General features: G+C 38.3%; 1 protein-coding gene across 1 annotated transcript in view; it reads right to left on the bottom strand.

Annotated features, from left to right (window-relative positions):
• LOC131874247 (uncharacterized) overlaps positions 1 to 13143 on the bottom strand; it is a 48479-nt gene extending 35336 nt beyond the window's left edge. Inside the window, exon 1 of the mRNA XM_059217530.1 lies at positions 12431 to 13143. Within this exon, the coding sequence (XP_059073513.1) occupies positions 12431 to 13143 (713 nt within the window). The remainder of the gene's footprint in view (positions 1 to 12430) is intronic.
• Positions 13144 to 13569: the final 426 nt, after the last annotated feature.

Raw genomic sequence — 13569 nt, 5'->3', positions numbered from 1 at the left:
GGCACTAAATGGCGTACTGCCGGTAATTTCTCCCGACATTGGAGAACATCAAGTTTCTCCTATTTATTAAGATAATTCAATCAATCATCAACTATCTATCTATCAAATAAAACTGAAGCAACCTACGCTATCTATCTATCAAATCAAATTGAAGAAACCTACGCTGTCTATCTATCAAATCAAATTGAAGCAACCTACGCTATCTATCTATCAAATAAAATTGAAGCAACCTACGCTATCTATCTATCAAATCAAACTAAAGAAACCTACGCTGTCTATCTATCAAATCAAATTGAAGCAACCTACGCTATCTATCTATCAAATCAAATTGAAGCAACCTATGCTATCTATCTATCAAATCAAATTGAAACAAATTAAGCTATCAAATCATTTTTAAAACCTATCAATCACCGAGTTCAATCAAAACTTTGCTAAGCTCTTGCTTTAGAAACTAAATCAGTTTCTTAGAGCTAATCAATCAAGCAATCAAATCAATCAATCCAATCAATCAATCAAATCAATCAATCAATCAATCAATCAAATCAATCAATCAAATCAAGCAATCAATCAATCAAGTCCCTATTCATCATACATGCGCATCAAACACATTAAATCTAATCATCAAAATGTTTTTTTAGCTTTTGCACTTATCAAAAACATCAGTTTTGAGCATATGCGCTATCCTATGCAAAAATGCTATCATCCTTAGCATATGCGCTAACCCTAAGAACATATGCACAAAACAAAGCAAAAGCACTAACTTTAGTTGCAAAAGCGCAAACAAACAATTCAACAACACTATCCTATGCAAATGCACTAACATCTTTGGCATATGCACTACCAAAATGAGCATAAGTGCTAATCTATGCATATGCGCTAAACCTAATTGCATATGCGCTAAATCAAAATGCAAAAGTGCTAACCTAATACCGAAAATCGCAAAAAAAATTCAAAAATTCAAAAACGCGCCTAAAACATGAAAAGTTGCACGGTAAGTTGAAAACAAAGCTTGGGATAAGATACATACCGGATACCCATACTCGGGAGGTCACTGATATCATTGAACATGCTCAAAACGATGGTTCTCCATAGGTGAATCACCATTTCGCCACCTCGCCCATAATTTTTTCTTCACAAGCTGACAAGGATAACAATGAAATTAAAATTAGCTTTGGTTAATTTTATATTTACTATTTGAAGAGTAATTAATGCTATTCAATGGGGCAATTTATTTTGGTTTTTACAAATGAATCTAATTGATGGAACTCTTTTTATCAAGTATCATGAGATCAATCGTTCGAACCAAAGTTTTTAATGATTTCACAATTAATCTCTCAAGGAGGCACACAATCAGGATTTTCATCTTCATCAGGCGCATTATCAAGACCTGATTTAATTTTTGAAACAATGTTGTCTCGACATCATTTCAAAGAGGGGAAAAATGTATACACATAAAAATGGCTATGACCAATTAAATAAATATTTTATATTTATTTAATAATTATTCTTCTATTATACAATTTTAACTGTTAGATTTAAATATGAACTATTTTTAAGACTACCAGTTAAGAATTGAGAGATGCAAAACAATATGTCTCTACATGCGAAAAAGAGATGCAATGCATCAACATCCTCTTTTGAGTTCTCTTATCCACCGTGGGGAAATTACAGAGGTTCTGCTAATCGATTCGTTATTTTGGCTAATAACTCCAGGACTGAGGATCTTGGTAGGGTCATTTCACGGGCCCGCGATCAAGAGGTCTTCTTTGCAAAAACAAAATACTCTTTGGTTAATGCGGCTAGGGCTCCTTCTCCTCTTTACAAGGGTTGTGATCAGGATGGGCATCTGGTTAGCCACAAAAGGGCATTAGGGAAACCAAACGGCCTCAAAAGGATTTCCAATCATTGTCAGGAGGAGGGTTTTGTAAAACCTAACCAACCAAAGAGTTCCTCTGCTCACTACATTCCTCCATGAAAATCCCTGGGCATATTATTAGAGGATATGGAAACCTCTGGTCGTCATAATTCTAAGGAAATTAAGAACCCTATGTCGGATCTACCTTCAAATTCCCCAGCTACTCCTAACAGGTTGGTCATTGAAATTGATAATTATACCTAGGCTAGGTATCAAATTCATTGCAGCGATAGAATGATCTTTGCTTAGTGGAAAGGTTGGGGGATCCTATCGGAACAAATTGCTAACTGCGTGTCATCTTCCTTCAATAACTAGGTAAAAATTGACACCCTTCCTGATAATTTCTTAGCTATTGAATGTGGTAATCAAAATCTTAGAAATTCATTACTTAATGAGGATATATTAAAATTTAAAGGTCTAGGGTTTGATTGCTGGGAATGACAACCTCTCTTTCTCCCATCTCAATTCAATTCCTGCATGGTTAATTGAGCAATTTCACTTGATAAATTCCTTGTAGAATTGCGCAATAATGACTTTTTAAGAATAATAGGCAACAAAATAGGTAAATTTGTAGAAGTAAAAAATCAGCCCTAAGCTTCTTTAACCAACTCTTAATCGTTAATATGAATATTAACATTAAATCTTTAGAGCCTATAACTCTGAAATGTGGTAAATCTTGTTTAACTCTAGAACTACCCTTTTATAATTGTCCTTTTGAAGATTCTATGCCAAGGAAGATACCCTCTGAGAAACCTTTCCTTGTATCATTTCTCAAGTCTAATGGCGCTCCATTCAGATTCGTGGAAGGAGGGGGTTTTACCCTAGAGGGCTATAAGATTGATATTAACCCTAATCATCTTACCTTGAATCTATATCCTCATAGCTCCCTTGTTAAGCCCTCTCACTCCCCTCTTCCTTCACTACTAACTATAAATTCACCTATAGCTGTCTCTCTTCTAGGGGATCAAGATCTGGAAGATGGTGAAATCAATGAGGTTATCCCCCAGAAAGAGCAGCTCGGCCTGGCAAATATGTCATCATCTAGCTTTCTTATTCCACCAGAGAGGTTGAGTCCCTTGGGGTCTCCCCCTTTAATGGAACTAATTGCCTCTGAGCAATCAGCAGAGCTGGATAGGCTTTCCCTAGATCCAGGATTGGCATCCTTACAGGGTCAACCAATCTCTCTAGTCTCAAGTATGGAGGGCTTTGAGGAGGCAGAGGTTTGCCCTCCATCTCTGAAGGTTTTTTGTGATCCAATTGTAGAATCTGAGAATGATCGAGTGGCTAGGGAAGTTAAAATCATTACCAATTTTGTAGGGGAAGAAGTAGTAAACGACCTCATGGACCTATTGGTTGATGAAATCTGTGATGATGAGGAGTTGGAAAGACAAAGGGATCTCCTTGTCAAAAATCTAGTGGATGTTACTAGAGTCGACTTAGAAACAGATGAACTCTTTGTAGCATTAGATAACTTAGAAAATGATAACCCAAATATTCTAGGCATTCTTAGCTCTGATAGAAGCAAAGACTCTCTTGACTGTGCTAAACATAGTAAGAGAAGAGGTAGGAGATCCCTTGCTGAAATAAGATCAAAGGATGGAGAAGCCAAGGGCCAGTCTAAAATATCTACTCTTTTTAATGCAGGGGAGGGGAAGTTCCTCCCCACAGAGCCATGAAAATCATAACTTGGAATGTTAGGGGACTGAATGCCCCTAACAAACAACACATCTTAAAGCACTGCATCTCTGATTCTAAATCAGATATAATGTTAATCCAAGAATCGAAAATGAGCTCATCGGAGATAGCCCTTTTTGAGAAAAAACTAGGCGTTAGACAACTAAAGCACCCCCTTGCAACAGGGGCCTCAGGGGGCTTAGCCATCATTTGGGACTCTAGATTCATCTCGTTTACACCTTTAGAGATTAAGCAAAATTGGATGGGAGGAGAAGTAGTCAGTTATAAAAATAACCTAAGATTCAAATTGATTAGCGTTTATAGTCCTATCCAAAATAGGGATAAGGCTAGGGTGTGGGTGGAACTGGAGTCTTTCCTCAGAAGTTTCCCAAATGATGTATGCATCATTGGGGGAGATTTCAATGCTATCACTAAGGTAGCAGACAAAAGAGGAGGTAGCAACAAACTTCCTCCAATGGCTGTAGATTTCAATCATTGGATCAATAGGAACTCCCTGTTGGAAATCAAGACGGCAGATAATGCCTTCACCTGGAACAACAGAAGGCTTAGTTTCTGTAACATTGCTGAGAAACTAGATAGGTTCTTTATCCATGGAGGGCTCTCAGAGCTTAACTTTACCCTGAATGCAAAATCCCTCCCTTTAGCAGGATTTGACCATTTCCCACTCCAACTGATATTATTATCTGATGACTCCCCTAAAAAATGTCCCTTCAAATTTGAGAGCATGTGGTTCAGAGATGATAACTTTTTAAACATAATTGAGAACTGGCGGAGAAGCTCTGTTTTCTCTGGTTCGAAGATGTTTATTATCACAAGAAAGTTAAAGCTTATCAAAAGGAAGCTCTTAGAATGGAATAGGACTAATTTTGGAAATATTTTTGATAAAAAAACTCCTAATAGAAAATGATCTTAAGAATGTTAACATTGAGGTTCTTGAGAAGGGGATGGATGAACATCTCTTCCTCAAAGAAAAGGCTCTACTCTCTGAGTATGAAAAGACACTCTCAAATGAAGAGATCTTTTGGAAACAAAAATCGAGGGAGACTTGGTTGAGTGATGGGGACCAAAATACTAAGTTTTTCCACAATAGTACTAAGTAGAGGTGATGTTCTAAAATTAAGAATTGCCAGGGTTCCATCTTGTCTGAACCGAATGATGTTGCATCTGAGGCAGCAAAGGTTTTTTGATAAAATCTTAAACAATATTGAAGGCTCCAACCTCAGAGGCCAACTCAATATTATCAAGAATATTCCAAAACTCATTAACGATGGCCACAACAAAATCCTGTCAAAGAAATTCTCTGAGGAGGAGGTTAAATCTGTCCTTATGAAGATGAATCCCGACAAGGCACCGGGCCTGGATGGCTTTCCCACTAGCTTTTTCCAAAAATGTTGGGGTTTTATGGGGACAGAGATCACAGACGCCTTAGAAGGTATTAGGAACTCTGGTAAGATTCTCAAAGAAATCAACAATACCTTCTTAGCTCTCATCCCCAAAAAAGAGAATCTTGAAAGCTTTAATGACTTCAGACCAATAGCCCTTTGCAACACTCTGTAAAAAATCTTAACCAAAACCCTAGTAGCTAGACTCCAGAATCTTCTCCCCATTATCATTAGTGAAGAACAAACTAGCTTCGTAGTAGATAGATCAATCTATGATGGGGTTATTATAGCCCAAGAGGCCATTCATTCGGTCCAACTCAATAGGGCCCCAAGTATGCTAGTCAAATTAGACATAAGAAAAGCTTATGATAAATTTGATTGGCGCTTCCTATGCAAATGCTTGGAGGCCTTTGGATTTTCCAAATCCTGGATCAACCTAATCTTTGAATGTATATCCACCCCCAAACTCTCGATCTTGGTTAATGGTTCCCGAGAAGGTTTCTTGAGCAGCTCAAGAGGGCTCAGGCAAGGAGATCCTATGTCCCCCTTCCTCTTCATCATCATGGCTGAAGCCCTAGGTAGATCCATCTCTAAGGCCAAAGAGGAAGGAGGGATCCAAGGAATCCCCATTACCAGCGGCCTCCCTCCCTTTACCCACTAGCAATTTGTCGATGACACAATGCTTTTTGGGCAGGGAAGTGTAAGGGAAGCAAGTGCCTTCAAAGGCATCCTTAATTCCTATATGCTAACCTTGGATCAAGAGGTGAATCTGGCCAAGTTTGCAGTTTTTATGTTCAACATAGACCCCTCCTTAGGGAAAGTGATCAACAATGTCCTGGAGATTAGTGAAGGAACTCTTCCTTGCAAATACCAAGGCATTCCCCTTGACAAGGGTCGAAGACCCTCAAAATTATGGGACAGCTTGGTGGATAAAATCAAGTCTAGTATTAACACTTGGAAAGGAAAATGGCTCTCATCTACAGGTAGAGCAACCTTGGTTAGATCGGTCTTGTTAGTTATGCCCATTTACCAGCTCTCTTATCAACATTTATCTTCTTCTAAACTTGCAGAGCTCAACAAGCATCTCAAGACTTTCTTTTGGCAAGGTGCTAATGACAATCATAAAATATCACTCATATCCTAGGACAAGATATGCAAACCTAAAGAAGAAGGAGGAATTGGCATTAAAAACCTTCATGATTAGGGTAAAGCCTTGGGTGCCAAGTTGGTCTGGAGGATGTTCAGAACCCCCCACCTCAAATGGGCTCGCTTGCTGCACCACAAATACCTTAATGGAGGGAATCCTATCGAAATCTTTAGAGAAACCAACCCTCCCAGAGGGTCATGCCTATGGAATTTTATGTTAGACTGCAGGAGGATTATCTTAGACAGACTTACTTGGAACCTGGGGTCCGGGGATAAAGCTCTTTTCTAGTCAGATTCATGGAGTGGATATAAGGCTATTGATAATATCCATGACTTTGGTGCTACTTGTATCCTTCTTGAATCTCATAGAGGACCCTTTTTAAACAACTATATCTCCCCTTCAGAGGATGGGGCTGGTTGGCAGTGGATCGAGAAGGAAGATGAGGATATCTTGGTAAGGGATAAACAAAAACTTATGACAATTCTTAAATCAAGGAACATTTCCTTAGGTCAGAATGAGGACAATCTCATCTGGGATGAATCCCTAAGAGGAGAATACAACTCTAAGGATGGGTACTCTCTCATCTCCAAATCATTTTTAAGACCTATGACTGAGCTTCCCTTGAAACTTTGCTGAGATAAATACTGTCTGCCTAAGGCAGGTATCTTCTCCTGGCTTGCGGTTCAGAACAAGCTCCTAACTGCAGACAAATTTAGAAGAATGGGGTATGAGGGCCCTAGTAGATGTCCTCTTTGCGAGGCAAACGAGGAAGACACCAATCATATCCTCCTTAAATACCCCTTTGCTCATAAATGTTAGATCTGGTTCACCAACAAACTTGAATGGTCTGCTGCCTTCCCCCACACCATCTTTGGAATGCTCAAGGCATGGCCTCTCCTCAGGCATGGCTATCTCTTTGAAGGTTTATGGACAACTCTTCCTTCTTCCATTATGTGGGAACTATGGAAGGAGAGAAATAGATGCCTCTTTAAGAATGAAAAACTAGAGGTTCCCACAATCATTAACATGATAGAGTCAGCTACCACTGAGCTCATGAACAACTGACCATCATCAGGCACTTTGAAGAATGCCTCTATCACTTATTGGGATGAAAAGATGTTAAAACATTTGGAAGGCTTATCCTTTTCTCCCTTTTTAGGAGATGGTCCTATTGCTAGTCTTCAATCAAGGGATGCATGTAGATGGCAGCCCCTAGGCAATGGTTGGGGGAAGCTAAACTTTGATGGGGCATCCCATGGCAACCCAGGGCAAGCAGGGATAGGATGTGTTGTTCATAATTGGGAAGGAAAGGAACTAGAAACCCTTGCCTCTCCGGTTGGCATCAACACCAACAATTGGGTGGAACTTATGGCCCTGGTGGAGGGTCTGCATTTATGTAGGAAACTAGGAGTTAGGAACTTGAAAATTGAAGGAGATTCGACTATAATTGTCAATGCTCTAAGGAAAGGTAGTATGCCTAATTGGAGACTAAATACTTTGCTGTCAAAAGCTCTTGACTTATGCAGACATTTTTATAGGTTCACAGTCAATCATATTTATAGGGAGGGTAATAAAAGAGCGGATGAGTTGGCCAACTTGGGAGCTGATGGCATCAATCTCCTATCTATGCCACCTTAAGGCAACCTTCTCCTTTGTTTTCATGTCCTAGGTGGTTGTTATCATGTTTCTCCTTTCATCCCCTTATGTTTCTCTTTCCGAGACTCTATTTTAACCCCCTTATTTATTCCTCTTCCTGCCCCCTATATTTACGTATAGATACTCAGACAAACATTCAGTTTAAATATGCCCATATATTTGTTCTCCCAGACTTTAATTCAGGTAGTTAGGCTCAATCCATGGTCGGATATAATCATTAAAACACAAATCTCAATCATAGATTTTATTCCTCTCCTTCATACCCATTTAGTCTTCCATCCTTTAGCCCAAGGAGAGGCCCCTCATCTATTATTTTTGTATATACTTATCTGGGAAATTTCATTATCAGACCCTCACCTTGATTCAGTCATCCATCCTCATATTCAGCCTCTCATCGGCACACACACACACGCGCACACACACACACACACACACACACACACACACACACACACACACACACACACACACACACACACACACACACACACACACACACACACACATATATATATATATGCAGGTTTTATCTCACATTCTTGCGGCCCAGGACCCTTTCATGAATTATCTGGGACAGATAAGAACTCTCAACACATGTATCCTTCTTTCATTGAAATACTGTATTCGGTCACTATGGTTGTTTCCTCACCAATACCTATTTGTTATCCATTGGGTTTTATGTCAAAGAAACCACGGGCTTCGGTGACCTCCTTTATTTTTTCCACCGAAACACTTCTTCCATCAAAATAATCATGCCCTGTCAGTGAATGGATCTATTGTCTCACCAAAGCCTTTCTTTATCCTCCCTTATCATCCTCCACCGATAAAGTTGCATCGGTGAAACCATGTGTATTGGAGGCATGCCTTCTTGCTTCCTCAAAACCTATGTCCTCATCGATATCTTTTATCGATGTAGCTTCCTTTTGTCTGATCGACTTTATTCTTTCGATGAGAACATTCCTTTTGGTGAGTCCTTTTTATGTTACATCGATGGTACTATCTCCTCAAAGACCTTTTCTCATCGATAAAAACCATGTCTTCTTTCTTGGATATCTTTTGTCAATGGAATTACTGTCTTCGATGAGTCTTTTCTGAAGTTCATCAATGCTTCCTTTCTTCGATGGCCCTTCTATATCGATGAGACATCGTTGGGTCTCATCGATATTATTTGAACCCGGATATCTCAAATAGGATGCTATTACACTCGCTTGATGACTTTTGGGCTACCTTGGTATTAATGAAAATGATAATTTATTTTAACAATAGGGGGCTTTTATAATTTAACTCCATAGATAATCCTTCTTTCATCGAAATACTGTATTCGGTCACAATGGTTGTTTCCTCACCGATACCTATCTGATATCCATTGGGTTTTTAAGTCAAAGAAACCATGGGCTTCGGTGACCTCCTTTATTTTCTCCATCGAAACACTTCTTCCATCGAAATCATCATGCCCTATTGGTGAATGGATGTATTGTCTCACCGAAGCCTTTCTTTATCCTCCCTTATCATCTTCCATCGATAAAGTCGCATCGGTGAAACCATGCATATCAAAGGCATGCCTTTTAGCCTCCTTGAAACCTATTTCCTCATCGATATCTTCTATTGATGTAGCCTCCTTTTGTCTGATTGACATTATTCCTTTGATGAGAACATTCCTTTCGGTGAGATGTTAGACCGATGGTATTATCTCCTCGTAGACCTTTTCCTGTCTATGAAAACCATCTCCGCTTTCCTCGTAACCTATTTCCTCATCGATATGTTTATCAATGTAGCTTCCTTTTGTCTGATTGACTTTATTCTTTCAATGAGAACATTCCTTTCGGTGAGTCCTTTTTATGTTACACTGATGGTACTATCTCCTCGAAGACCTTTTCCCATCGATAAAAACCATCTCCGCTTTCCTCGATATCTTTTGTCGATGGAATTACTATCTTCGATGGCCCTTCTATATCGATGAGACATCGTTGGGTCTCATCAATATTATTTGAACCCGGATATCTTATATAGGATGCTATTATACCCGCTTGATGACTTGTGGGCTACCATGGTATTAATGAAAATGATAATTTCTTTTAACAATAGGGGGATTTTATAATTTAACTTCACAGATAATCCTTATTTCATCGAAATACTATATTCGGTCACTATGGCTATTTCCTCACCGATACCTATCTGATATCCATTGGGTTTTTATGTCGAAGAAACCTTGGGCTTCGGTGACCTCCTTTATTTTTTCCACCAAAATACTTCTTCCATCAAAATCATCATGCCCTATCGATGAATGGATCTATTGTCTCACCGAAACCTTTCTTTATCCTCCCTTATCATCTTCCACTGATAAAGGCACATCAGTGAAACCATGCATATCGGAGGCATTCCTTTTAGCGTCCTCAAAACCTATTTCCTCATCGATATCTTTTATTGATGTAGCTTCCTTTTTTCTGATCGACATTATTCTTTCGATGAGAACTTCCCTTTCAGTGAGCCCTTTTTATGTTACACTGATGGTATTATCTCCTTGAAGACCTTTTCCCGTCGATGTAAACCATCTCTGCTTTCCTTGATGGAATTACTATCTTCGATGAGTCTTTTTTGAAGTTCATCGCTGCTTTGCTAGGATAAGCTTTAAGACTAGAAGGAGGCAATACCTTACATTAATGATCATAGGTATATAAACATGCTGGCATATCTCACTCCCGGATATATGTGATCACAAATATATAGGTATTATTATTTATGTAGATATTTCCTTCTTTTAGGACTAACACTTACCTAGCTATCCTCATCTCTATTTTACCTTTTCGGTCCCCTATATTCTTGATGTTTTGTCTCTTGTTTTGTTCTTAAGAAGCTCTCAGGATTTAATGTCTCTAGGTTGCTTTAACTTAGCTTCATAATATTGTTAAGCTGTGTATATTCTTTAAGATGGTAGCTCCCCGTGATCTCTTTGTAGGAATACTTATGGAATTTGCCTCATTAATATTTATTGAGTTTATGCTCTCCGATGGGTAATCACTCTTGCATTATGTTTCTGGAGATTTTTTGAGACTAATATTTTGAGCTGTGTATCCTATCAGGGTGACCATCCAGGCAGGTATGATATATTGTATAAGTTGACCTATTCGGTTTTCCTTTTCCTAACATTCTGGTGAGAGATTTTCTCAAGATTTTGTGCAGCATATGGAGCAGAGCATGCTTAACCCTGTGTTTTAGGAATAGCAAGAATTGTCGCCCACAAATGGCAGCATCACCCCAAGAAATGGGCAATCTGCTGCTCAACTTTACACAAAGGATTTCGATAGACAATCTTCATTATTCTGGACATGTTCCCTTTGTGATCTTGTATCTCCATTTTGTATCGCATTCTTAATTTTTTTTGATCCTTGAGGGATCTAGGCTAGACCGGAGGTTTTATTCCCTCCATTCTTTCCTACCGGTGCCCACACTGAATGGAGGTGTAAATGTAATTCTATCTATTTTTTAAAATTAATAAAATTCTTTGGCCTCGACCTTTTATCGATCAAAAAAATAATAATAACTATTCTTCTATTAAATAGTTAATTTGAAAAGATTAATTTATTTAATTCATTTCGTCTCTTTCTATTAATTAATATTTTATTAATTAATTCATCTATTCTATTCCTCTAAAATAATTAAATATTAAATATTTAATTATTCCCCTAACCAAGCTAATTTAATATCTAATGTTTAATTATCTCCTCTAATCAATTAAATATCTAATATTTAATGGTTATTCTCCTATCCTATAGTCTCAAATATTAAATAATTTCTTAAATTATTTAATCCCCCTCTTCCAACTCACCTTCCATCTCCACTTCATCTTCCCTTTGCCAACTCATCCATCATGTGGCTAAGAAAATTAATATTTCTTAAATATTAATTCATCATTTATCTTCAACCACCAAATTTAATGAATATGGTGTATGTACACATATTTCATAACCATCTTCTATATTCTCTCCAATACCCCCTACATCTTAGGAAGGACTTGAGTCCACTTGTCCTATCATGCCTAAATCTTCTCCAACCATCCCTAGATTCCCTTAGCCAGCAACCCAGTCAAGGTGAGATGAGTGACACTTGTCTTCTCCTTCCCCCTTACTCTCAACCTTCACCTTTACTCACAACCATTCAAATCTGTAGATCTGATCATGACCGTTGATCCGAGCTACATAATCTCATCCTCTCAAAGTCTATAAAATCAAGAGCTTTAGTTGAGAGAGAGAGTTAGACTTCAAGTGCATTTTCAAGCAAATCATTTGTAAAACTTATGCATCCATGAGTTTTAATCTTGAAGCAAAATAGCATAATCATTTTAGCATAATCATGTAGCATTACATATCATAGTATCAGTTAACTACTAGTTATCAGTCCATTCTTCATATGCCATCTTGGAAGCTATCAGTGCATTGTTTGAGAGCACACCATCTGCAACCAGGAACAATGGAGTTAGGACACAATGAGACATAAACCATGAAGGTAATATTTAGTATTTTTATTTCATGTAGTTTCATTGGTTGAGTTTGGATTTCCTGTAGCATTTCCATTGGTATTTTGTGAAACTAACTTGTTGCAGGTAGCATTCTGAGGATGAAATCCAAGTCGACACACTTTATATAGAAATCATGCCACTTAATGCATTGGTTTTGAATAGATTCAGTATGCTGCAGGGCAAATTTCCTTATTTCATCTAAAGCATTAAGTTGTAGGAGCCTTTCTTCTTGTGCTACAGACAGAGTCATATATAAAGAAATAGCTGTTCTCAAAGTTTTATGTTCAAACTCTACAGGCATCATTGCTTTTGTCCCATATACCGTTTTAAATGGTGTAAACCCTATTGTAGTTTTCCAGGTGGTTCTATAAGCCCATACAACTTCAAATAATCTGCTAGACCAATCTTTCCTGTTGAGTGCTACTATTTTGGTCAAGGTTGATTCAAGCTCTCTGTTAGTAACCTCTGCTTGACCATTAACCTGTGGATGATAAGGAGTGGATTTCCTATGCTTGACATTATATTCATTAAATAAGGCTATAATCAGAGTGGAAGTGAACTGTGCTCCTTGATCTGTCACTATTTCTCTAGGAACTCCATACCGAGTGAAGATTTCTTCGTATAAGAATTCTGCCACCTTATTATCTCTTGCATGCTTGAAGGCTTTGACCTCCACCCATTTAGTAACACAATCAATACAAAGAAGAATGTAAGACCAACCATTTGATGGTGGATCAATTGGTCCAACAAAGTCTAGACCCCATTTGTCAAATAGTGTAACAACCACCTGAGGGTGGAGAGGTATTTCATCAGACTGAGTTGGTCTACCCATTCTTTGACATCTATCACATTTCTTGGTGTATTTAACTGCATCCTTGTGTAAGGTTGGCCACTAGTATCCTGTAGTTAATATCTTGAGAGCTGTTCTTTTGGCTACAAAATGACCTCCACAAGGTTCATCATGATAGGCATGAAGTATATCATATGTCTCATCTTCCCTTACACAACGCCTCATCACTTGATCTGGTCCTATATAAAATAAGCAATCTGCTATCCATGAGAAGTTGAAACTCTTTTCTACTACAATCTTTTCTCTTTGGGCAAGAAATGTGGGGGTGTCTTGTTAGCTCCTAGGTAGTTGGCTATATCAGCATACCATGGACTATGTAAAATGATGGAGAACAAAAGGAATAATTAATGACCTCCTTATTGTCGGGTGTGTGAATCCTTGACATAAAATCTACCACTACATTTGCTT

This window comes from Cryptomeria japonica, chromosome 3 (genome assembly GCF_030272615.1).
Source record: "Cryptomeria japonica chromosome 3, Sugi_1.0, whole genome shotgun sequence".
Classification (NCBI taxonomy): Eukaryota; Viridiplantae; Streptophyta; class Pinopsida; order Cupressales; family Cupressaceae; genus Cryptomeria; species Cryptomeria japonica.
The sequence above is the reverse complement of the archived record's forward strand: the minus strand, read 5'-3'. Positions and strand labels throughout refer to the sequence as shown.